At 37.9% G+C, this 26380-nt stretch overlaps 2 protein-coding genes across 2 annotated transcripts in view; one reads left to right on the top strand and one right to left on the bottom strand.

Moving 5' to 3' along the window:
• Positions 1-2946: 2946 nt before the first annotated feature.
• On the bottom strand, positions 2947-26380 carry LOC134790898 (uncharacterized). Its single transcript, XM_063761884.1, has 3 exons — positions 26180-26380; positions 25878-25954; positions 2947-3724 (listed from the first exon to the last, which is right to left on the bottom strand). Exons 1-3 carry the CDS (start codon positions 26268-26270, stop codon positions 3542-3544), a joined length of 351 nt encoding a protein of 116 aa, XP_063617954.1. The 5' UTR covers positions 26271-26380; the 3' UTR covers positions 2947-3541.
• LOC134790896 (uncharacterized) overlaps positions 3731-26380 on the top strand; it is a 56103-nt gene continuing 33453 nt past the window's right edge. Inside the window, exon 1 of the mRNA XM_063761882.1 lies at positions 3731-12788. Within this exon, the coding sequence (XP_063617952.1) occupies positions 7257-12491 (5235 nt within the window). The 5' untranslated portion in view covers positions 3731-7256 and the 3' untranslated portion in view covers positions 12492-12788. The remainder of the gene's footprint in view (positions 12789-26380) is intronic.

Genomic DNA, 26380 nt, shown 5'->3' with positions numbered 1-26380 from the left:
ATCTTTAATATTTTAAGATAATAATAATATGACTTTTGTGAAAACGTAGGATAGTATAGTGTGTAGCTTTCAAATAGAGCTCGACGGCTAATCCTATTGTCTATTGTTAAGTAAAACCGCTCGTGCCACGTGCCACAACCACCTGCATAAATAATACGTACTTCGGTTACTGAGTGCCGGCGAGTCGAACGCTACAGAACCAGTCTAAAATGCGTCATCGAGATGCGTAACAAAGGCGCGTTATCGGAGAGCGCACCTACACTGGTTTTTTGAGTGTTGTACTAGCCCGCGCTCAGGTGCCAAATAGAATAACTATGACCCTTTTTTGCAGGTAAGTAGGACGTGCGGTTTTACTTAACAATAGACAATAGGATTAGCCGTCAAGCTCTATTTGAAAGCTACACACTATAAACGATGTTTGAGCCGGGCATGATTGGCGTATGAACTCGCCGCCCAGGAGTGGCTCAAACTAGATAAGTTTGTGACTCGATTATAATGATATGATGATTAATAGAGAGGAATGATTGAGTCGGGCAGGATTGGCGTATGAACTCGTCGCCCAGGAGTGGCTCAATCATATCCATAAGTGATTGTGTGGTTGTGAAGGAAGTAACTTCCACACTTAGGGAGGGTGTCTGGAATCGGGCATGATTGGTGTACGAACTCACCGCCCAGGAGTGGTTCCTAACATCGCAGTCATGACAGTGGGGGAGTTGCGAGGAATAACTTCCTTACTTCATGGCTATAATTGGAGTGATCTTTTGATTTAGGATTATGTGAACTTGTATATGATATTGAATTATTAATATATGAATTACGTCATGATCCTTAGATAAGATAGATTTTAGATTAATTACGAATTTCAAAAATAAACTGATATTGTGATTAAAGCGTATTTGTAAAAATTAGAATGATATCTAGAACGAAGAGACTCGTTCCTGAAGGATGGCCGACTGTAACGTGACTATTAATATTGCACTGGCAACACTTTGCTAGCTAAATTCATAGTGAACGAATGGCTACGTCACAACTGGTCGGTCACGGATGACAGTTGACACTTCGGAACGAGACGTCTTCGCGTAAGGTTGGTGACATTTTGAATATTTATGTATTTGCTTGGAATAGTTGGATATTTTGCATAATAAACATTTGATTCGTTACTTGTTGTTTAAAACTATCTTTTACCTTTGAAATATCGTAACATAAGGTACCTTTAGTCGTGGGACGTCACATATCTTTACTATATCGTATCTAGTTAATCTCTACCATTTCCCGAATCGCGCCGTCTGATGTGCGATTACAACTACCTGCAGGTCCTGCAACTACATACCTAAATAGTTACTGTAAATATAAATTACGCGTTGTGAGATTCGCTCTGAAGCAAACAATTGCTAAGAAATTTTGGTTTTCTCACTCTTTTAGTATATAGCTATCTCTTTCTAGGTCTGTCTAGAAAGTTACTAATGTAACTTTGTATGTGAGTAATTCATTGTTCACGCTAATCCTTTGTTTATTATACTACCTAGGCTTATCATTTAAAGGTCTTTGCCCACTACACCGTATCATACCATGACCATGCTGTGAACGTATCAGGCACGGAATGTAACGCGATACGGACTACTATGCCCACTACACCGTGTCCGCATTGTTTCATATCCATACATAACGGGTTTAGTGCCCTTAGTAACCGCACATCATCCCCATAGCACCCGCCTATAATCCCCGTAGCATCCGCGTTTCATCCCCTTAGTACTCGCGTTTTATTCGCGAGAGCAAGACTCGCCAGAAAGAGCGAGCGAATAGTTATCAGACTGGTAAGAGCGAGCAAGAAATATAGTAACGCGTTTATAACGGGCTTAGAACGGTCACCATACGCGGTTATAACCCGTATGCTCACCGTTTCACCGCCTGCACGCACCGTTCTGGCAACGTTGCGTGCCATGCACGGAGCGTTTCGGCACCGGCAAAATATCCTCGCCGACTATTTTTGACGGTCCGTGCATGGCACGCGACGGGTATGGGCGGTGACGAAACTGGGTAGTGGGCATAGTCTCATACTTTTTAATACAAAGAATATTTTTTTGCCTGACACGTTCATAGCACGGTCATGGTATGATACGGTGTAGTGGGCAGAGACCTTAACCCATAACAATCTTTAACTTGTCAGAACAAATTTACAGTAAAAACAAGTCATATTAAAAGCGTTATTATTCGTGTTGTTTATTTGAATGGAATAAGCCAAAAAACTTAAATATTTTTCGTGGATTTATTCGAATGAAATAACGAATAAATCATTCGTCATTTGAAAAGTGGTCGAATGATTTATCCGCGGATAAATTATTCGCGAATAAATCATCCGCGAATAATTCATTCGCGAATAAATCATCCGCGAATAAAAAATCGTGAATTATTGTTTATTCGAATGATTATTCAGATAAAAGTTAATTCGAATGATGCCCATCTCTGCACTCCATACATGTAACTAATTGTCACAAAAAAAAACAAACAGAAACCACCAACGTGTTGCACATCATTAAATGGGTCTTTAAAAATAACTGGAATGTTTCTAAGGATTTTTTTGGATAAATTGAATATTTTTGGAAAAAAACCGTTTCGAAAGGCCAAAATAATGTTTATCTCTCTTTATCTTTAGAACCAAAGTTCAGAAAAAATATGAAAACATATCGGGAGATTAGCCGTACAATAGAGTACAAAAAACAATATTTTGAACATCACCGGTTCAGCCATTTTTGAGTTTTCTTAAAAAATCCCTTAATAATAGGTCGTAAGTGCCGCGTAAACACGCACTTTTGCGCGACAAGCAGCCTGCATACGAGCGTTTGGTAATTTTTCGCGATATCTTGCCCAAGGTAATTGCTTCAACAGTGTAATACCTACTTGTTATGTCAGAAAAACCAAGGTATGATCTTCAATAAAATAAATAAATTAAATGCAATTAAATCTTTATTTGAAACATGAAGTAAAAGTACACAATAACTAATATTTAACATATTATTTTTTGCACACTATACAAAAAATAAAACTTGAATTTAGAAAAATCAAACGTTATGTCAAATAGAACAGTAAACACTTAGATGAAGAATCACAGCAGTAGGTAAACGTTACATTTTCAAAAAGATATCACACAAAGTAATTCATGAGCGAATATTAGTAGTGCCTGTCTGTCAATAGCCACAGTATTAATTCATAATTTTCAGGGGTCTAAATTTTATTTTGTTTATTTTAGAATTTATTACGTTAGCTTTTATTTTGGACATTTTGACGCAGAGTACACTGGTCATGGTCGCGAACAAATGATAGTCCAGTTAAATCTCTAAACGCAGATTTGTGAGACTAACCGATCAAAAAAGTCTATGAAAATGTTAGAACCACCTTACCAATTTATAAAGCTCAATCCAGTTATTTGTAAAACGAAATAAATTTAATAAAATAAGAGTAAACAAAATAATTCCGGGATAGACCCGCTAAAATTATGATTTAATGTGTTACTCGTAAAACGCAAAAGTTTAAAATGTTATTATTAATTGGGACAATACACGGTGATTCTACACTTACATCCTCCAAGATCATGACACATAACATTGAATGGTGACAATGAAGGAGGGACTGGTCCCACGATCTCGGGTTGATTATTGTATGGGCGATTGTTGCAACACACTATCCTTTCACCAACCGGCTGCGCGTCATACGGGCACATACCATGCTGGAACGATAAATAAATAGTGATTAAACATATTACTTGTATTTGTTTTCACATTTTGTATTGTATTATAACACAGCAAAGTAACGACTGTCCAAAAGTTACAAAAGTATCTAGTTTCTGGAATTTTGGGAACTGATTCTGCCCGCAACCTCGTCTGTGAGAAATAATGATGAGGATTTTTAATTACTACTTAAAGTCCTTCTCCGGGCATCACATTAATTTAAATCAGTCCAGATGTAAACTTTATTTTTGTAAGTTAACATCATGACGACGAAATAAAAGTCGGTTTTGGTACTGTTTGGTCGCAGTTAACCTGACACGTTCCTCCTCGCTTTGCTCGTCGTCGCACCTATCTTGACTCTGTTAAATGACTAGACCTTATATTATAATAAAAAACCGAATCAGACACGCGTTCCAAGGGTTCCGTACATTAAATCCTACTCACACTTAAATGCACATTTCTAATAGGTTTACCTGTCATCTATAGGCAAAGAACTATTTTGTGTATTTTTTTCAAAATGCTCTAACATTACTTTCGGAGATAAAGGGGGTGGGGGGGGGGGGGGGTGGTAATTTTTTGCCTTTTTGATGGGCTACAAATATAATGACCACCAAAAAATACTTTGGTACCCTAAATAAAAAAATCATGCTTACCAAAAAAAAAATACTGAACACCAAAAAAATAAGGCCTAAAAATACAAAAGTACCACCGTTTTAATTACGACTGCACTTCAAATTGTATTCAAATACCAAATATATTGAATGATCACCAAAAATCATTAATGATCACCAAATCTTGAAGACCAAATTAATGCGATATTTTCACCTAAATAAACCACTACGATTACCAAAAAATGTATACATATCTCACATTCCCCTCCCGCTCAACCCCCCGTACCTCGCACCGCATACCTACCTAACCTAACCTATTTATTTATAACGAAATGCTACTAGAAAAGAAAGTTAAACTGCTATCAGTTAAGTAGGGTAGGTTAGGTTAGCACTGCGACCAGTGCGACCCTTACAGAAACGAAATGGTACTAGAAAAGTAGGTTAGGTTAGGTTTGAACTGCGACCTTTACAGAAACGAAATGCTACTGTAAAAGTGGGTTACGTTAGGTTAGAACTGCGATCCTCACAGAACCGAAATGCTACCAGAAAACTGGGTTAGGTTAGGTTTGAACTGCGACCTTTACAGAAACGAAATGCTACTGTAAAAGTGGGTTAGGTTAGGTTAGAACTGCGATCCTCACAGAACCGAAATGCTACTAGAAAAGTGGGTTAGGTTAGGTTTCAACTGCGACCCATACAGAAACGAAATGCTACTAGAAAAGTGGGTTAGGTTAGGTTTGGACTGCGACCCTTACAGAACCAAACTGCTATGAGAAAAGTGGGTTAGGTTAGGTTTGAACTGCGACCCTTACAGAAACCAAATGCTACTAGAAAAGTGGGTTAGTTTAGGTTAGAACTGCGACTGTTACAGAAATAAAATGCTACTAGAAAAAGGTGACGAAGTGGATTAATTAATTTAATAGGATAACGATATATTAAATATTTTTTGGTGGTCATTTACTATTTTTGGGTTTACAATGATTATTCTGGAGTCATTTGCTTTAATAGGATAGCAAGATTTAAAAATTTGGTTATAATTTTACATTAAAATGGAGTTCTAATTTTGGTGGTCATTTACTATTTTTGGGTTTACAGTGATTATTTTGGTGTCATTTTCTTTAAAAGGATAGCAAGATGTAAAAATTTGGTTATCATTTCACATTAAAATGGGGTTTGAAATTTGGTAATCATTTACTATTTTTGGGTTAATAATGATTAGTTTGGTGTCATTTCCTTTAAAATTATAGTTAAATGTAATAAAATTGGTAATCATTTCACATTAAAATGGTGTTATAATTTTGGTGATCATCTATTATTTTAGGGTGGTAAAATAGATTTTTTTGCTATTAAATTTTACTAAATCTGGTAATCAGTTAAATAGCAGCCTTTTTGATGTATAACACGATATCGTTTCAAACCCTTTATTTTTTAACTTTCTCATTTAACCACCCCCCCGGATTTAGGTATTTCGTCCAATGTGTGTTAACTTTAGGTAATTCGATCATTAGGTATACCGACGTTAGGTAATTGGTTCAAGAACTTTATTCTCAAAAATAATTTACAAATTTCGCTTACTTGAGAATACAATTTTTATAATATATCTTAGGTGCAGTACTAACGTGCAGACAATATAAAATAAATAAGTAATTATCGAACGAGCGAGCGAAGCGAACGAAGTTCTTACATTCGACTTGGGACACGCGGCTGGCTAGGGGCACGTCCCAGCATTTCGATGTTTTTAAGCTGAACTAGCAGAGGATAGTTTGATACTCAAGAACTTAAGTAAATTTGTTCTAATTTAAATGAAATTGGGTTTACGTGTAGTTGAGGGCATTATATTTTAGTCATTAAATTATGAGCAGGCTCGATCAAGGGGTTATTGAGCTAGAAGAGCTTAGAAGGCTAAAAAACGATTTCTTGCTATTCTGGTCATCTTTTTGCAAGAAAGTATAAATAATAATAATAATAAAATTTCTTTATTTCAATAACACAACTAAAATAACAAGTAAAAGTTACATTTAAGGTAGGGAGAAACACACATCAGTCTGATTTAGGTACCTACGTAAAGACTAATTTAGTTGCAAAGTTACACGGAGAAAAAAATATTTTACAATATTACCAGATTGTATAGTAGTTATGATTCTAGTGTAGGAAAACAGATTTCAGCCATGTTTAATAGACTAGTATTTTGGACAATATTAGAATATTCTAGTTAAAATATTCTAGTACACTAAAACTCTGATATCGTTTTGGTAACAATCTAATAGTAACAGAGTAAAATATGCATTTAGCATACAACACTTTACAATAATTGCGATGTTTACAATATTTATTAATTCGGTTCACCATCATGTCTGTCCAACTTCTGTTTGTATTTGTTAGGATTATTTTGCAAGAAGTTAATTTTGTTTCCAAATTACCCGCTAGATGTCGTTGTACCATGTGTTAAATTTCCTACTTCGCGGTATTAAGATTTTTCTACAAAACATGACGTCTGGCTAATATTAATTATTGTCAAGCTTTTAGAACAGTTATACCTCTAACGAAATTATACATTATTGTACAGTCATTAGAGTGTTATTCTTTTGGGCCCTTTTTACATGGTCCTCCAAGTCGGATGAGTTCAGCTAAGTGGATTCGGTAATCTTCGGGCCAACGGACGCCGGCTAAGGCAGTGGATTATATGTGTGACGTAGTGAAGTGTCAAGACAACCGTGAGTACATTAAAATTATTACGTAGTGCAACTGTCAAGGACTTAGTGAAATTTCAACGAATTTGGACTTTGAAAAATTTCATCAAATTTTGACTTAGAAAAATTCGTAGCAAGTTTGGACTTAGAATAGTTTTGAAGAAAGTGGAACGACGGGGAATCCACGCCCAATTTTGCCTAGATTGTGCTAAGTCCCAAACACTTTCATCATGGAGGCTCTTATAAAAGTGCAGCAGGACTTGTATTTGAGAATTGATAAGGCTAAAACTAACTTTAAAAAATCGCCTAAGGAACGGCTTAACTCTGCAGATTACCTTAGCACTAGATTAGAAACCTTAGAATCTTTGTGGAATCAGTTTGTGACAATTCATACTCAAATCATTCAAGAGTCTACTACACTTGAGTTCACAGAGTATGTAACTGAAGACGTATATTCTAGTGCGGAAGAGTTATTCATGGATTACAAGTCGGATCTTAAGGCTGCCTTAAATAAACTAAACGCGTCAATTCCTGGAAAGAGCACTGAGTCTACCACTGTTGGGAATAAGTCAGATATTGGCCAAGGCAAGTCGGTGATGGTAAAGCTACCAAAGATTTCGATTCCTACGTTTTCAGGGGATTATTCTGAGTGGACTAGCTTCAGAGATCTATTCAAGTCGCTCATCCATAAGAATAAAGATTTAGATGACGTCCAAAAGTTGCACTACCTGAAAGGTTATTTAGTCGGTGAAGCTGAACAGCTTCTGCGTCACGTACAGATCACGCAAGATAATTACAGCGCCTGTTGGGAAAAATTGGAAAAGCGCTATAATAATAAGAAGTATCTTTCCAACTGCATTCTCAAACGCTTCATGAGTCAGAAGAATATTACGACAGAGTCCGCGAATGCACTCAAAGAATTGCTGGACACTACGAATGAGTGTTTAGATGGATTGAACAACTTAGGCATCGACACAACTACATGGGACATAATTGTGATTCACATCATTTGTCTTAAATTAGACAACGAGTCTAGGAAACAGTGGGAACTTAAGGTTAGCGAGTCTTCTGATGATTTGCCCACACTTAACCAACTTCGAGAATTTTTAGAAACCCGATTTAGGGCATTAGAATTTTTGGATGGGAAATCATCGAAGACAAGCTTTGTTCCAAAGAAACCCAACGCACAATCTAGTAGCAACTTAAAAGTGCATCATGTAACTGAAGTTTCTTGTGGCTATTGTTCAGAAAATCACAAATTGTGTAATTGTAAAGGTTTTGCAAAAATCGATGTTGATGCTCAACGTGATTTCATCCAGTCCGGTAATTTTTGCTTTAATTGCTTAGGTTCAGGTCACAACGTATATTCCTGTCGCCAATCTACTAGATGCCGAATTTGTAAGCGCAAACATCATTCTTTACTGCACCCAAAAACTAGCACTCAAGCAACCGATTCTCAAGTCAAACCTACTCAATCGGTTGAAGGCGATATTGTTGCACACGCAACAACAGCTCCATCATCATCGTGTGATGAGCCCAATAATGTAACAACGTGTTTTTCGACCAGTCGTGGACAAGTTTTCTTGCCAACGGCTTTGGTTCAAGCTCAGTCGAAAACAGGTTCAGGTATAACGCTCAGATGTTTAATCGACCAATGCTCGGAAGCCTCTTTCATAACGGAGTCTGCAGCACAACTGCTCGGACTTAACAAGGTTTCCCACAAGAGCACTGTCACGGGACTAGGCGGTGAAGAGAGTTCACCTGTGAACTCTAAGTCGGTGGTAAAAGTTAAAATTTCATCACTCCTAGAACCTGACTTTGAAGTGAACGTGCATGCTCATGTTTTGGGCAAGGTAACATCAAATCGTCCGAGAAAACGTATCGTCATTGATTCGTGGTCAGAACTGCCTAAATTAGATTTAGCAGATTCCACATTCAACATTCCCGGCAAAATCGACTTGCTCTTAGGGGCAGAGGTGTACGGTCAAATACTTTTAAACAACATGATCAAAGCTCCACAAGGAGCACTCATCGCTCAGCGAACGTCTTTAGGCTGGATCGTTTCAGGGCCAACTCACTTAGGTGAGTCGGAAATTCGTAAAAGCGTTAGCGTTAACCACATTCATTTAGATGAAAATGAGCTGCTCAAGAAATTTTGGGAGCTCGAGGCTGACCACAATACGACAGATCTCAAGCATCATTATACTGAAGACGAGAAGAAATGTGAAGAATTTTTTGCGGCTACCACTGAACGTGATAGCACCGGTAGATACATAGTGAAACTACCATTTCGTGATCAAGATCCCAGTTGCAAACACGGAAACTTTGTGCCTATTGCAACTAGGCGTCTCAACCAATTAGAAAAGAGGTTCGCAAAAGATGCTGAAATGAAGAAACGCTACTCGGATGTCATCAATGAATACCTTGAGCTGGAACACATGGAAGAAGTTCCTCCAGAACAGGAGAACAACCCAGATGCAGTTTACTTGCCACATCATGCTGTCATCCGAGATGACAGATCCACGTCAAAGCTGCGGGTCGTGTATGACGCGTCTTGTCCTGGCTCTAATGGCGTTTCCTTAAATCAAGACCTGTTAGTAGGTCCAATTCTGCAACCTGTTTTGCGTCACACCATTCTTCGTTGGCGTTGCCACCCTATATGCCTGGTAGCAGACATTGTTAAAATGTACAGGCAAGTGAAAGTTCATCAAGACGATATAGATTTTCAACGCATTCTATGGCGTGAAAACTCGGGGGAGAAGATTAAGCACTTGAGACTGCTTCGAGTCACCTTTGGTACGGCCTCAGCACCTCATCTTGCAGTGCGTGCTCTTCAGCAAGTAGCCTACGATGAAGGAGCACAGTATCCAAACGCTGCTGATAGGGTCCTCAAGCATTTCTATGTAGATGATTTGTTAACAGGCTGTGAATCTGTGGAAGAAGGCAAATTAGTATACCAAGAGATGAATGAACTTTTGAAAAAAGGTGGATTCGATTTACAGAAATGGAGCAGTAACAATGAAGAATTAATAAGTTACATGAAAGAAACTGATGTCAAAGAGGAAGGAAGTCTCCAGCTAAAGATAGATGCTGTCATGAAAATTCTGGGACTCGTCTGGAACCGCCGAAATGACGAATTTGAGTATTCGGTACAACTTCCTCCACTCAAAGTACCTGTAACAAAGAGAAGTGTCATATCTGACATATCAAGGCTGTTCGATCCACTCGGCTGGTTGGCTCCAGTGATCATAGTAGCCAAGATTTTCATCCAAAAATTGTGGCTGTCGGGAATTGAATGGGATGATGAAGTTCCACCACAATTACTGAAGGATTGGCTAAACTACAGAGAAAGTCTAAACCAACTTACCGAATTCAAGCTGCCCAGATGGAACCACGCTAGTTCCAATGTAACTGCGGAAATTCAGGGATTCTGCGACGCTTCTAATGAAGCTTTTGCCGCTGTTGTGTACTTAAGGACTATAGATGGAGAAGGAAATGTGCACGTGTCACTGATCACGTCTAAAACGAAAGTGGCACCAATTAAACAAATTTCTATTCCACGTCTGGAATTGTGTGGGGCTGTGTTACTCACTAAATTGCTGGTTGAAGTAGCCGACGTTATGAGTATCAGCAAAGTGAACATTCACGCTTGGACTGACTCCACAGTAGTCATCTCTTGGCTAAATAGTCGTCCAAATCGATGGAAAACTTTCGTCGCCAACCGTGTATCTGAAATAATAACGTCGGTAGAGCCGCACCAATGGTCCCATGTCTCGTCGAAAGATAATCCTGCAGACTGCGCATCTAGAGGTACACGACACCTGAGTAATGAAGAGCTCTGGATAGAAGGTCCGTCGTGGCTGAAAAATAAGGAGATTAACTATAAAAAACCAAACATAAAGGATACGAACTTAGAAGAAAGAAGCACTAAAGCATGCTTCGTGAATACTTACGATAATGATGATGTCACAGCAGATGCCGAAGAAACACTTATTTCAAGGTTTTCTAAATTGTGGAAACTGCTACGCGTTCTGGCTTTCTGTAAACGATTCTTGAAATGTGCTAGAAAAGAAAAAGTAAGTCTGTGGTTAACAAGCAGTGAAATCCAAGAAACTTTGAAAATGTGTATAAAGATTGTGCAAGGAAATCATTTCAAAGAGGAGTTGAAGAACCTGAAAGAAAATAAAACGGTTAATAAGAAAAGTCAACTTACCTCACTGAACCCGATTGTAGATGGAGATGGTGTCCTAAGAGTTGGTGGAAGATTAGAGCACGCTGGAATTAGTGAACAGATGAAGCATCCAGTAATAATTCCACATAAGTCACACTTAACAACTTTAATCTTAGACAATGCGCACGAAAAAACTCTGCATGGTAACCCGCAACTGATGCTCAATTACATGAGATCCAAATATTACGTAATCGGAGCAACCAATGCGGTTAAGTTGTTCGTTCGCAAATGTGTGACATGTGCTCGCTATGCCGCTGCATCGCGACATCCACTGATGGGACAGTTGCCGTCAGTTCGAGGAACTGTCAATCGCCCCTTTTTTCAGAGTGGTGTGGACTATGCTGGTCCAATAAACATGCGCACCTCAAAGGGAAGAGGTCACCGCTCTTACAAAGGCTACATCTGCCTTTTCATTTGTATGGCGACAAGAGCAATACATCTTGAAGCAGTCAGTGACTTGACAGCTCAAGGATTTATTGCGGCATTTAAACGCTTTACAGCACGTCGTGGTCATTGCGCTGATTTGTGGAGCGACAATGGAACGAACTTCGTGGGAGCTGCTCGTGAGCTGAAGCAGTTATACGCCGAAGAACGATCAAGCGTGGCTGTGGAAATTGCTGATCAGCTTGCTACAAACTCCACTAATTGGCATTGGATTCCTCCACATTCTCCAAACTTTGGAGGCCTCTGGGAGGCTGGGGTCAAATCCACGAAATATCACCTTAAACGAGTGATTGGAGATTCCACCTTGACATTTGAGGAAATGGCAACGGTTTTAGCTCAAATTGAAGCTTGCCTTAACTCAAGGCCTATGTCAAGAATCAATAGTAGCAACAGTAATGATCCTATACCACTCACTCCTGGACATTTTTTGGTTGGAGAGCCCCTAGTACTTGTGCCAGATTCCAACTATGAAAGTACTAATGTAGGTAGTTTAAGAAGATGGCAGCTAACACAAAAAATGGTTCAAGATTTCTGGCGCCGATGGTCGCGTGAATATCTGACTCAGTTTTACCACCGTTATAAGTGGGCCCATCAAACGCCCGAGCCAGTAGTAGGTAGTGTGGTGTTAGTAAAGGAAGATAATTTGCCTCCAGCAAGATGGTTGTACGGTGTAGTCATTGATAAACACCCAGGTCTGGATGGAATCACTCGAGTAGTTAGTTTACGTTGTAAAGGGAATATTATTAAACGACCTGTTGGCAAACTATGTTTTTTGCCAATAGAAACTTAAAGTGTTAGTTAAGATTTGTATTTTTGTTTCTTACCAAATGCAAGTTGAAGTTTTTAATTTGGTATCATTTGTTCAATTTAAATGCAAAGTTATTTCAGTGTGCTGAGTTATTTGTTTACATTTTGAATATCACATGTTGCAATTTCCTTTCACTGTGTCATGATATAAGTTTTGTTGTATTTTGTCATAGTTAGTTGTCTCATGGTGGGCGGAAATAAGGACATTTGTGTTATTATTGTCCTTGGTGGGCGGAATGTCCAACTTCTGTTTGTATTTGTTAGGATTATTTTGCAAGAAGTTAATTTTGTTTCCAAATTACCCGCTAGATGTCGTTGTACCATGTGTTAAATTTCCTACTTCGCGGTATTAAGATTTTTCTACAAAACATGACGTCTGGCTAATATTAATTATTGTCAAGCTTTTAGAACAGTTATACCTCTAACGAAATTATACATTATTGTACAGTCATTAGAGTGTTATTCTTTTGGGCCCTTTTTACAATGTCCATCATCTAGTTTAACACACCAATAATAAAAGTGTGTATTACAAAATCTTTGTTTAAGGTCCACCTTATGTAATTCATTTATAGGTACTAGATTTTCTCGTACCTATTAGCGGATTTTTAATACCTATTACTTACTCGAAATTTCTTGATTACTATGAATATTTTTACACATAACTAGATACGTTCTCTGTTGTCTAACATACTCTTTTTAATGATAACAATAAAGAGTGGTTCCAGCAACAATAAAAATTGTTGGCATTACAATATTATTGCACACTAAACAAAATATTATTTGCCTGTAACGAAAAACTGTTCAGTCCACGATATGAGCTAACTGCGGCCCCCCGCACCCCTGCACCGCCGCCCGCAGCGCCCAGAACATTCTGACATTTTCACCGAAGTCCGGACAGAGTTCATTTCAAATGTCGCCAATAATAAATGAATCAGGTTGCATTCCTGTTTAGATCACCGGTTTTAGCAAATAAAAGTGTCTGTGTGTAGTGAACAAAGGCGGACGAAGCGGATAGCGGTTTAATTGAAAATTTATACATATGTTGCTAATAGTGATAAGGTTATATTGGAGTGTTCTGTTTGTGTGTTGTGTTTGCTACCAAAATTATCTCTGTGTTATATTTGCCATACGCTCACTAAAATTGCGGCCGATAATTTATGTTATGCACTACTAAAATTAAAACGAATTAAAAAAAAAAAGTTTGTTTTTACTTTACTCATAGTAATTATTTAGGATTGAGATTTTTCTGTTTATGTTTCAGGCCACCACACCTATACCACAAACATCATTATTGCGGACTAAGCCAATGTAGGTACTTACTGCCGAGTAGGGCTTCCAATACCGGGATCCCGGGATCCCGAAATACCGGGATCCCGTCTTTTTAAAGGTATTTTTCAATACCGGTATTTTTAAATACAATACCGGGATCCCGGTATTTTCAAAAACAAGGAAAATTTGCAGTATAAACCATTTATATCCATTAGAATGCTCATATTCGGCTGTATTAAGAAGCTTACTACACGTCAGAGGCATCTAAATAGCATCTAGCCCTTATTTTATTATTGAAATAAGATCGTTGCCTGAACGTCAGATAAATATTTGGTGGTTGGTGGTAGATGAATCCTGACAGTGAGATTAATATAGTTAGTTGAGTTAGTTCTTAAAATTTTATCAAAAATTTTAAAGAAAAGAGCAAGGATCAAGGAACTGCAGTATGGCAAACTAATTTAGGCGGAAATTAAAAAAATAGTTGGCTGGCGGGTTGTTGGACTAAAAATGTGACTGGTAAAGTCAACCAGTTGGATAAAATTATTGCCAACCTGGAGTGTGAAATAAAATAAAAAACAAATGGCGACATTGATTGCTTATTGTTCTAAAAGGTTTTAGGACATATCTGGTATTACAGTAACCCTTTTTAATTCCGCTTTTTCAATAAAACTATATTTTTTTAAGCGATTCATATTCAATACCGGGATCCCGGGATCCCGGTATTGATGAAGACAGTTTCGGTATTAATACCGGTATTGTGAGAAGTCCGGTATTTGGAAGCCCTACTGCCGAGTTAAACAGAATAATGTTAAACACCTTAGGTAAGTCTTCGTCGCAACAAAAGAATGTTAAAGCGAAGACTCACCTAAGATATTTAACCTAACTCTGTTTCACTCGACAGTATATTACAATTTCAGTCCGCAATAATGATTTACTGAACACAAATATAAAACCCGTTAAACTCTACAATATATATAGTAAACAGAACATACTGTTTATTTCATGCCACAACAATTATATTTAACACAAACATAAATCTGGTATTCTCCAATACTGCATATAGTAAACAGAAATTGTTGATTATTTCAGTCAGCTAAAATTATACTTAAAACTAATAAAAAATCTGGTGAACACTAATGAAATATCTGTTAAACTCTACCCTGTCCTATAATGATGGCTACAGATAGGATTTGTATACTACACAAAATTTATTTTCGACGATACTAGGTAAGTGGGTAATAGGAACTAGAAATGATGTTTTAAAGAACTAGAATTTTCTATTAATGTGTAAAAAAAGTCTAGTTGTCACATATAATACAATAAAATCAAGTTAAATTTACAATATTCTGGTAAAGAATACTAGATTTTTTTCTCCGTGTATACATTATATTATGAGAAGAATGATTCCTTTACTCCCCGTACTAGTTAAAACTGTATCACGGTGAAGTAAGATTCGTCACCCGCAAACATAATAATATTGCATAGAATTTAAGTTAAATAACAGTTGTTACCAAAATCTGAGAAAATAAGATTTGAATCGTATACATTTATGAGACGAACAAACAAAAACAGCTGACGGTAACTTGCATTCTTTCTAGCATGCGGCATCGGCATGTTGCTAAGCGTTAACTTAAACGTAAACAAGTAGAGTATGCAACAATACAGATGCATTCCTTAATTATAATTGGATATTTATTTACTTAATAAAAATAAAATTAACAATTGAGTATGTACTGTGTATGTGGATGTATACGAGTGTATATGTGTGTGTGTGTGTTCGTGTGTAAGGATAGGTAGGTATGTGTGTTTTGCCATTTATTTTGTTAATTTTTCTGTGTCTTTGTAGCTAAGGGTATTCAGAAATGTGTCTAATAGTCTTTTACATTCATAAAAACTTCGGTCACGCAATTGGATGTGTTTACTTATTCTATTGTACAGTTTGGGACCTAGATTTTTTTGAAACTTTCGTGAAAACGCAGTCCTAGATGCGGGGATATTATAAACAATGTCAAGTCTACGGCGTGAAGTAGGTTGGTCTGGTAGGTTTTTATGTTGAGCTAGGATTAGACTTTTTATAAAAGATTGTCTTATAGTTAGAACCGTCGTATCTTTATAAATGGACAGAGTCGGATATCCAAAGGGTTTGAACGTCATAACTTTGAGAACAGCACGCTGAGCGCGCTCAAGTGTAATTAATGTTGTTTTTGCAGCACCTCCCCATGCCGTGATGCAATAACTTGCTATTGATTGACAAAGTGCATAGTAAATGGTGGTTAGCAACTTAACATCACAGACATGTCGGAGATTCTTAAAAATATATATAAGCTTTCTAACTCTGTTAGTTAAATTTGTAATATGTCTATTCCAATTCAGGTTTTTATCTAACTCAATGCCTAAGTATTTTATAGAATCAGTACTTTGGATAACAGAGCATGTACACGCAATCAACTGTGAGCACGAATGAGCTTTGATTGTAATCAAACCAGGTGTAGGCTGGGTATTATTGCGTATACTAAATGTGATATACTTAGTTTTAGAGGAATTTAAGGTAAGGAGATTATAGTCTAGCCACTTGATTACTTGATTAAAACCTAGTTGTGCTGTCTGTGCTAACTTAGACCAAGTACTATCTTGGAAAACTAGGGCTGTGTCGTCAGCGAAAGTTACAATTTGACCATTAGTTAGTTTAAGGTGACACAGCTCGTCAATATATATTAAAAAGAGGGTAGGTCCAGGGACGCTGCCTTGTGGAACGCCATAACTGACCTTTTGTTCCGAACTAAGAAGTTCCCCTACTCTCACAGCCTGTGTCCTATTTGACAAGTAATCGGTTAGTAGTAGAAGTGGAAGACCTCGAACACCTATGCTTTCTAACCTTTTGAGAAGAATGGGGACAGAGACTGTATCAAAGGCCTTTTTTATATCAAGAAATATTCCTAAGACCTTTTTGTGATGGTCAATTTGGTCAACTATATGTGAAGTTACATTTTTAACTGCATCACTGGTGGATTTACGTTCCCTGAAACCAAATTGGTTTGCCGAAAGTACATTATTTTTCTCCAAATGTGATCTAAGTCTATTGTTTATAAGTTTTTCGATTACTTTAGATAGTGATGGCAACAAGGAAATTGGTCTATAATTGGTTATACAGTCTCTATCCCCCGACTTGAACACTGGGATGACTACTGATTTCTTCAGAGCATCCGGAAACTTCCCTTCCTGAAAACAGCGATTAAAAATGTTTGCCAATGGTTTGCTAAGTACCGTAGCACCCATTTTTAGGAAAATTGAAGAGATTCCATCCCAACCAGTAGCTGAACTCGAATTTAAGTTGCAAATTATTTGTTTGATTTCCCGGTCATCCGTAGGTGTCAAAAACATAGAGTTCGAATTTGAGTTTGTCATTTTTATTAAGTTAGCTCTCTGATGTTCAGATAATTGAGAATTGTGAAGAATCTCATTGGCTAATTCTTTACCGATACCAGTAAAATATTGATTAGCATAGTTTATCGACTCTAAGGGGCTAGATTTCAGTTTAAGTAAATTGGTGTTTTTATCTTGATTATCTATATTACAGATGCCCTTGATCAGTTCCCATTGTTTTTTAACATTACGCGAGTTAGTTTTAATTTGATGTATTTGATAAGCCCTTTTTAGATTATTGAGAAGGTTATTGCATGTGTTACGATACCTACGATAGGTTATTTTTAAGATGATATTGTTGGGGTCCCTTTTCAATTTTAGATGTAAATGGTCCTTATTCCGCATACACCTTATTAGCCCTGGAGTAATCCATGGCTTGATATTGTGTTTTCTACGCAAAATCGTTACATACTGGGTATATTTACTTAGAATTTTGGCTATGTAAGAGATGAAAGTGTTAGTCGCATCATTACTATTCTTGTTTAATAACATTTCGTCCCAGTTTGTTAACTCAAGTTCTTTCATTGCAGCTTCATAATCAATTTTCTTTATTCTATATAATTTTTTGTCTTTCTGATGTTGGCGACTAGAGAGTGAAGTCAACATGAGTGGTCGGTAGTAGTTGTATCACATAAGTACTATAGTAATTATTGGGAGTTTAGTTTTGACAAGGCAATGATCCAGGCAGGTATTAAATTTGGTTGGTAGGGTGTGGGCCGGTAAGATACCATTAAGTGCCAACATGTCTAAGTAATCGGATACATAATTATCTTGTTTATTCTCCCCAATGTCAATATTTATATCCCCTATTAAAATTATGTTTTTAACTTGCTTCAGTTTACTCAGTATTTTGTCTAAGCCGTTAATGAAAGTGTCTAAGATTCTGAACGAAGGTGGTCTATATATAGAAATAATGGCATACTCTAGACCCAACGTAGTTATTAGGCAGTTAGCTTCTATACTTTCAGTAGGTTCAACTGTGTTAAACAACATATTTTCTTTAAAGTATATAACAACGCCATCGTTCTGGTTAACATTACGACTAGTAGAAAAAAACCGATAGTTATGTAATTTGGGTAATACCGTACTTTTATTCAGCCAACATTCAGTGAGCACAATAACGTCATAATTAATATTTAGCCTAGTAAGGAGTACTTGAAGGTCACTAAAATTCCGATTAATATTTAATGTGAAAATCTTCAACGAATCATTAGAATTACCCAAGACACTTTTGCATTGCTCTGGGACACTCAGCGCCACTGATTGCCCGATATTGACACTATTGTCAATATCACTAGAAATTTTTTCAACGTCACACATGATCGAAATATGCCAAGAAAAAATAAGTAAGTATTGTTGAAGGAGCAGTGGCATACATGGCCCAGAATACAATGCAGCATAAATTTATAAATGGCAAAACAAGGATATAATTGAGCATGTGGGGTTGTGTATAGTGTGTATTAATGTGTGCGAATTTAGACATTGAAGTTATGCCTTGTGTGAGTAATAATAGTAAACAAAAATGTGCAAGAACTAATAGAATTAACCTACGATACATACTGTTTTCAAAAAATAGTCACATTTCACCAGTGTTAGAAGCCTCCACTTCATCCGTAGAATCAATCTGAACGGGTACAGGATCATGTTCATACTGCACAGGTGATTCTTTAGTAACTGTCGGTTTTTTCAGAGCTTCTACTTGATGGACAGTCTTGATCTGAATGGGAGGAGTTCCGTCGGTATACTTAACAAATACGCGTCCCATCGAAGTCCAACAGTGCTGGTAGCCATGGTCCTTACGCAGTTCACGTGCAAGAAAGTGTAGTTTCCTGGCAGTCGGTGTTAAGGATTCGCTAATATATATAGGGGTTTTCTTACCCGGCAGGTCGAGGCACGTAGTATTATATTTGTCTTCTTTGTGCGTTTTATTGTAGGCCTTTAATGCTTTTAATACTGCGGCACTCGCGCGAATGTTAAGATATTCCACGATAATCACTTTACTCTTACTGGCTTTAATGCGCCGGACTTGCTTAATCTGATCTGAAGAAACTGAGACTTCTAGTGAATTATGTAGTTTTTGTAAAACTTCATCCAAATTTTCATTATCAACTTCAGGCATATTTCTTATCTCTAAGGTGGATACGCGCTGGGTTCTTTGCATGTCCTCAACTTGTTCTTCGAGTGCATTAATTTTTAGCACAGCTTCACTATGCCCGCCTTCTAAATTATTAACTTTCTGTTTTAGGTCTTTGTATAAGCTGTGTGTACTTAAGAGAATCTTTTCTATGTTCGAATTTGTTTTCATGATCTCTTTGTTTTGTACATTTAATGCATCGATAGAATCCTGAAGCTTTTGGGTTTGTGTATCTTGGTTTTGTTTAATCTCGTCTAACCGTTCTCCAATATCCTGTTTAAAGGTCATCAAATCTTGCATCTCTGGGTTGGGTTTACGCTTCCTGTTACCTGAATTAGACCCGTTACCTGATTGTTGTTGCTGCAACCGAGATTTGTTATCCGATAACGCACTTTTTAACTTGTCCGTTTCATCTGTCATCGTAGCGTACTCTGTACTAGCGTACCGTTTATGCAGCAACTGATAAGCGAGCCGCCTGGTGTTTGTAATCCTCTCGACTTACTTTAGGTTGTAGCACACTTGTATTAGAGTTCACTTTACTTTTACATTACACTTTACTTTACGTTATTATATTTTGTGAGTATGATCGGGAGCATGACACACAACAACTCTCAACTAGCAACGAGCGACGAATGATCGAGTTTGGTATCAAATGAAAGTGCTCGGCTTGCACTTTTACAATATCGTTTTTAAATTTACCATTTTGAAATAATTAGCAAGATAAAAATAAACATAATATAGTGTAAACGCTACAGTTTTTCATAGTCGTCAATTTCTAGATTTCCTGGGGAGCTATAATATTCCGGGTCCGTGTTATACCCCATATTATTTGCCACAAGCGAATGTCGTGGAGAGATATAACCAGGTCGTGATTACTACTTTGAGTATTTTAGTTGAAAATGACCAACGCAGTTGGTCATCTCATTTACATCGGGTCGCTCTTTATTTGAATTCTTGTATAAATTTGGCTACTGCTTACACTCCGAATTTTTTGATGTACGGCCGCGAGTTGTCAATGATTCGTGAGCGTGTTGAGAATCAGGTTGTGGACCAAGATGTGGGACTCAGCCGGATGGAAAATTTGCAGTAAAACAATATAATTCGCTGAACACGTATAACTTATAAACTTTTTATCCACTTTTTACAAAAAAATGAGTTAGCGGTCACACGGTGTATAAATTTTAAAAATTATAAAATTCACCAAAAACACTATTTTGATTGTTTAAACTTATTTAAAATTTATACACCGTGTGACCGCTAACTTATTTTTTTGTAAAAAGTGGATAAAAAGTTTATAAATTATACGTGTTCAGCGAATTATATTGTTTCACTGCAAATTGCCGCCCGAACAGGATCAGCGGAGCCACGCTGGAAATTCCTGCGCCAAACGATTTGGTCAACAACGATTCTGGGCGAAGAACGGTTCGTGTTGAACTTGGCGGCGTTACGATGAAAGGCCAAAGCCATCGAATCAGAAACTTTATCGTATACCTCACGAAGCGTCTGAAGATTCGAAGCGCGTTCCATCCTCAGTCTATGAACACAATTATCCAGCAAACCTTACCTAAAGCGTTACAAGCTAATTTATGTGTATGTGGCATGAACAAAGCTGTGGAATCTAACCTTGTCAATATTGTGAATCATTAACATTACATTACGTTACTGTCATTTCATTTATAATCATTATAACAGAGGTGGGGCACACATTTGTATATAATTATTCTTCGCCCAGAATCGTTGTTGACCAAATCGTTTGGCGCAGGAATTTCCAGCGTGGCTCCGCTGATCCTGTTCGGGCACCAATTTGCAGTAAAACAATATAATTCGCTGAACACGTATAATTAGGGCGAGCGAAGCGAGCCCTATCACTAATCGACGAACTATGCATTCTTGTGGTACACTTTACGGAAAAACTACTGCACTGTTAGGTTTGAAATTTAACATAGTAATTTAAATTCATGTCTAGATGTGTTATCAAACATAAAAATATCATTTTATAAACCTAAAAAAATAAAATAAAGTAATAACACTTTGTATTACTACTAGCGACATCTGTTGGCAAAATGATGAATTAACATTCGTGCTAATGTTAATTATTTATTTCTCTAACAGATGGCGTTAGTAATAAATAAATAAATAAATATTGGATATTCTTATACAAATTGACTACTTAAGAAGGCTTGTGTTGTGGGTATTCAGACAATACGATATCTATGTGGTGTTTTCAAGTTCAATAATGTCGATGGCGCTTACCCCATTAACAACGATGAATACCAAAGTGGGTACAATTTTGGATTCAACCCACCTCGCTTCACTTGGTTTGATTCCCATTTTAGCAATTAAGTTTTTGTGAATACCTACTAGAACAATCAATCTTGCTGTATATTTACTGCGGAGGTCAATTTACTCGTATGTTTTGTGACGCTGACGATGTGATGATCAGTCATGTTGTGTTAGCAAACTTAAATCGGGTATTTTCAGTTCGAGATACAGTTTTGGCGCCATTCATTTATTACGTAAGACGATTTTGGGGTGGAGGGGGGTCGAACATATCTTATTTTTTCTTACAAGGGGGTGGGAGGGGGTTTTCATAGTTCTTAAGTAAGATCACAAAGATGCGATATTTTTTTTAATTTCTATGAAATTATGACGTTTAAAATAATACTTCCACACTCTATGCTATCAAACACGGTGCAGAGTTAGCTTAAACGAGCTCAAGTACCTTTGTACAGGTCCAAATAAACATTCATAAAAATATTTTTTTGAAAATAAATTATATTGGTGGCTGGACGGGGTCAGCCTATTCTTATTATTTCTTACATAGGGGAGGGAGGGGGTCAAAAGCTGACAAAAATTGTCTTACGTAATTAATGAATGGCGCCTTTAGTGTTACTATTGCTTGGAACTGCTAAAATTATAAATAAAGATAAGCATAATTAATACAAACTTCAGTGACTTAGGGCCGATACAGACGGACTACAACCCGACTGCAACTTGTATGGGAACTGCACGCCAATCGAAACGTCGGCGTGCAGTTCAGCAAAATGACCCAGTACCCTAGCAGTACCTAGTGGAACTCAGGTTTGGTGTAACAAAGGCACATTATGGTTTGGTCATCCGACTCATCTTGATGAGCACTTAGGAGAGTAGTACCCAAGATAGAGCTTATGCCGAACCCTGGCAGTACCTAGTGGAGCTCGGGTTTGATGCAACATACATAGACACACGCTGTTTTGGATATCCGGCTCGTCATGATGATCACTGGGTAGATCAGTACTTTCAGTACCCAAGATAGCTGATGCTGAACCCTGACAGTGCCTAATGGAGCTCAGGTTTTATACAACATAGGCACACGCTGTTTTGGTCATGCAACTAGTCTTGATGAGAACTTAGGAAAGTAGTACCCAAGATAGAGCTGATGCTGAACCCTGGCTGAACCTAGTGGAACTCGATCAGGTTTGATGGAACATAGACACACGCTATTTTGGACATCCGACTCGTCATGATGAGCACTCGGGAGAACAGTACCCAAGATAGAACTCATGCTGAACCCTGGCAGTACCTAGTGGAACTCAGGTTTGTTGCAACATAGGCACACGCTGTTTTGGCCATCCGACTCGTCTTGATGAGCACTTAGGAGATTAGTACCCAAGATAGAGCTGATGCTAAACCCTGGCTGTACCTAGTGGAACTCAGGTTTGGTGCAACATAGGCACACGCTGTTTTGGTCATCTGACACGTCTTAATGAGAACTTGGAAGAGCAGTACCCAAGATAGAGCTGATGCTGGACCCTGGCTGTACCTAGTGGAACTGTGTGTGTTAGTTTATGTGCGGAGCAGCGTGATTACCGCCAGTAGGTGTCCAGACGGGATAGTTTTTCGATCAATTGTGTGGAGTGGACGCAAAAATAAATTCAAGAACATTGGCTCGCTGACCCAACATTATGTAGGAAAGCCAGTTGGGTTCCTTACAGAAAGTACTGGGCAACCGTGTAGGATGTAATGCACTTATGAAATTGTATATTACGTGTGGATGATATTGGCAATTTAATTTTGTCGTCTGGACACGTTTTTAAAGGACAAAGTAAAAGCTGTAACAGACAGGCGTACCGGACAGCAACCGGTTCGGTACGTTAAGGTAGAAAACCTCCGCGAGCCCTTACAAAGCTCTGCTTTTTGCTAGTTTATAAACTTTTTATCCACTTTTTACAAAAAAATTATCTAGCGGTCACACGGTGTATACATTTTAAATAAGTTTAAACAATCAAAATAGTGTTTTTGGTGAATTTTATAATTTTTAAAATTGATACACCGTGTGACCGCTAACTCATTTTTTTGTAAAAGTGGATAAAAAGTTTATAAATTATACGTGTTGAGAGAATTATATTGTTTTACTGCAATAGGTATTTGACATTTGACAGGAAATATTTCGGCTTACCACAGATACAGTATCAGTTAAGGGCTCCACAGACCTTGTAATATATCCACGCGATTTTTGATCCATTGCGGCCTATAGTGGGACATAAAATAGTAGAAATAAAACTCTAAAATTTCCATACTATAGTCCATAATTTTCCGTCATTACTGGACCGATTTTCAAAAAAATTTTTTTTGATTATATGTATATGCACACAGATTGGTCCCGTTTTTATCAAAACCCAGTTCTGATGATGGGATCCATGAGGAATCGAGGGAACTCCTCAAATCTTAAAGGCATACATATAGCGATTTATATGTTTTATCAACAAATCAAGCATATACATTCAAAAAAGTGACATTTGATGAAGTGGAACTGCTGATGATGATCAGAACGGAACTCTTCAACGAAGCATAGTTCACGTTTGGCGATTTGTCCTCTTCGTTATGTTTGTTAAGCAAGTTAAGTTTTTAAGCCACATTTATGTCAAGCTCAAGTTCTGATGATGGGATCCACGAGGAAACGATGATGAAGTGGAACTGCTGATGATGATCAGAACAGAACTCTTCAATGTCAACACGTTTGGCGATTTCGAATTTCGATTTTCACGGAGCTGGCCTTGGAGCCAGACCTGACCCGGATCCGGGCTCTTATCTGGACCTGTACTCCGACCTGGACCCGGACTTGGACCACCTGGACCTCGACCTGGACCTGGTTCTGAACCCGGAACTGGACCCGGACCCGGACTCGGACCCGGACTCGGACCTTGACTCGGAAAACCACTAATACCTAAGTTACATAAACCACTATGATTACCTACCATAAAATGTAGGTATAAAGTATAATGATGCCAAACTTACTAGCCCCTCCCGCTCAAACCCCTGTACACCGCACCGCACGCGCCGTTAAGTGGGTTAGGTTAGGTTTGAACTGCGATCCTCACAGAACCGAACAAAAGTGGGTTAGGTTAGGTTAGAACTGCGAACCTTACAGAAACGAAATCCTACTAGAAAAGTGGTTTTGGTTAGGTTCGAACTGCAATCCTCACAGAACTGAACCACTATCAGAGAAGTGGGTTCGTGAGGCTAAAACTGCGACCCTTACAGAAAAGAAATGCTACCTACTAGAAAAGTGGGTGGTTTTACCTCCTTTTCTACATAGTGCACCATCTATGTACAATAATCTTTCACCGGCCCTCATGAAAGTCGGTTTTTTTTTTCTTGAAAATTATTTTCTACTATTTTATGTCGAACTATACGAATAAGTAGGTGCAACAAAGTCAATCGCTCTATATAATTTTTGGCAAACCGCGAGTTCTCAGTTCGGGGCGAACTACTAGTTAAGTATAAATCAGTAGTTTGGTTACGAAGTGGGGAGAAATACGTTACTAACTGGCTCGGATAGCTTAACTCGTACAATTAAATATGATGCATTTCCAATGCTACCAAGCGCTTGCGAGTTTACGGCATTAAACATAAGTGTGACTTCGGATTTAGTGCGGTTATTGGGAATAGTGAGTCGCGTTACACTGGTTTACCAATCATGCTGGCACAATTCTTGCATTAGGTATGTTAATTTTAAGTAATCCGATCATTAGGTATACAGACTTTAGGTAATTCGTGCAAAGGTATGTAAGCTTTAGGTATTTCATGTATTAGGTACCTAAATCGGTTTTAGGTATTTCGAGCATTAGGTGTTTCAACTTTACGTAAATCGACCATAGGTATTCGGAGCTTTGGTAAACCAATTTTATTGTAGGTGAAACGTGCAATAGGTAATTGATTCATTAGGTGATTCATGAGCTTAGGTTAATTGATCATTAATAGGTATTTAAAAAAATAGGTGAAGCGAGCATAGGTGATTCAACATTAGGTAAATAGATTTTCTGTATTCTGATATGTAACCCGAGAGTCAATATAAACACAAACACAATGCACGTGCGTAGAGGGTTTTGATGTAAATATGCCCCGATTGGCAATAGAAGTACAGAGAATAAAATTAACTTTAACATCACTATTTTGGAATCAAACTATTTACTGAATACTCGTGTAGGCACATTTGACATAATCGCTGTTGTTTCAAGGAACTTATTGTACCTGTTTTGCTTTATTCCTTTGACTACTTACTTTAGGCAAAATTACTTGGCCCCCCGGGTATGGTATATTAACATCGGGTAGTATAACAGGATCATTTGTTACTTGACCTGAAAATAAACAAGTGCTATCACAATAGTCACATGAAATGAAATTACAATCTTTAGTGTATTATAAGCGCGTGCGCTAACTTTCATCTAGTTATCGTCATTCGCCGTCGCCGATCTAATATTTCGGTGGCTGGTACAATTTATGACCATAATTAAAAATAACCGTTATTTAAAAAAGAAATATAAATAAATGTTAAATGATTTACTTCATGTACTCGTTCTTACCGACATCTTTCGTGACGCAGTTATACCCTTGAGCGTCGGCGGCGGCGAGCAGCGCGGCGAGCGCGAGCAGCGAGCGGGCGAGCGGCGACATGGCGGCGGCGGCGGCGGCGGCGGCGGCGGCGGCGGGGAGGGTGCGCTGGAGAGACTCGACGTTGAACACCACAAGCAGACCGAAGCCTCGCTAATGGATGCTTCTATGCT

This window comes from Cydia splendana, chromosome 5, assembly GCF_910591565.1.
Source record: "Cydia splendana chromosome 5, ilCydSple1.2, whole genome shotgun sequence".
Taxonomy (NCBI): domain Eukaryota; kingdom Metazoa; phylum Arthropoda; class Insecta; order Lepidoptera; family Tortricidae; genus Cydia; species Cydia splendana.
Note: the sequence above shows the minus strand (reverse complement) of the source record. Positions and strands in the feature narration are given on the sequence as shown.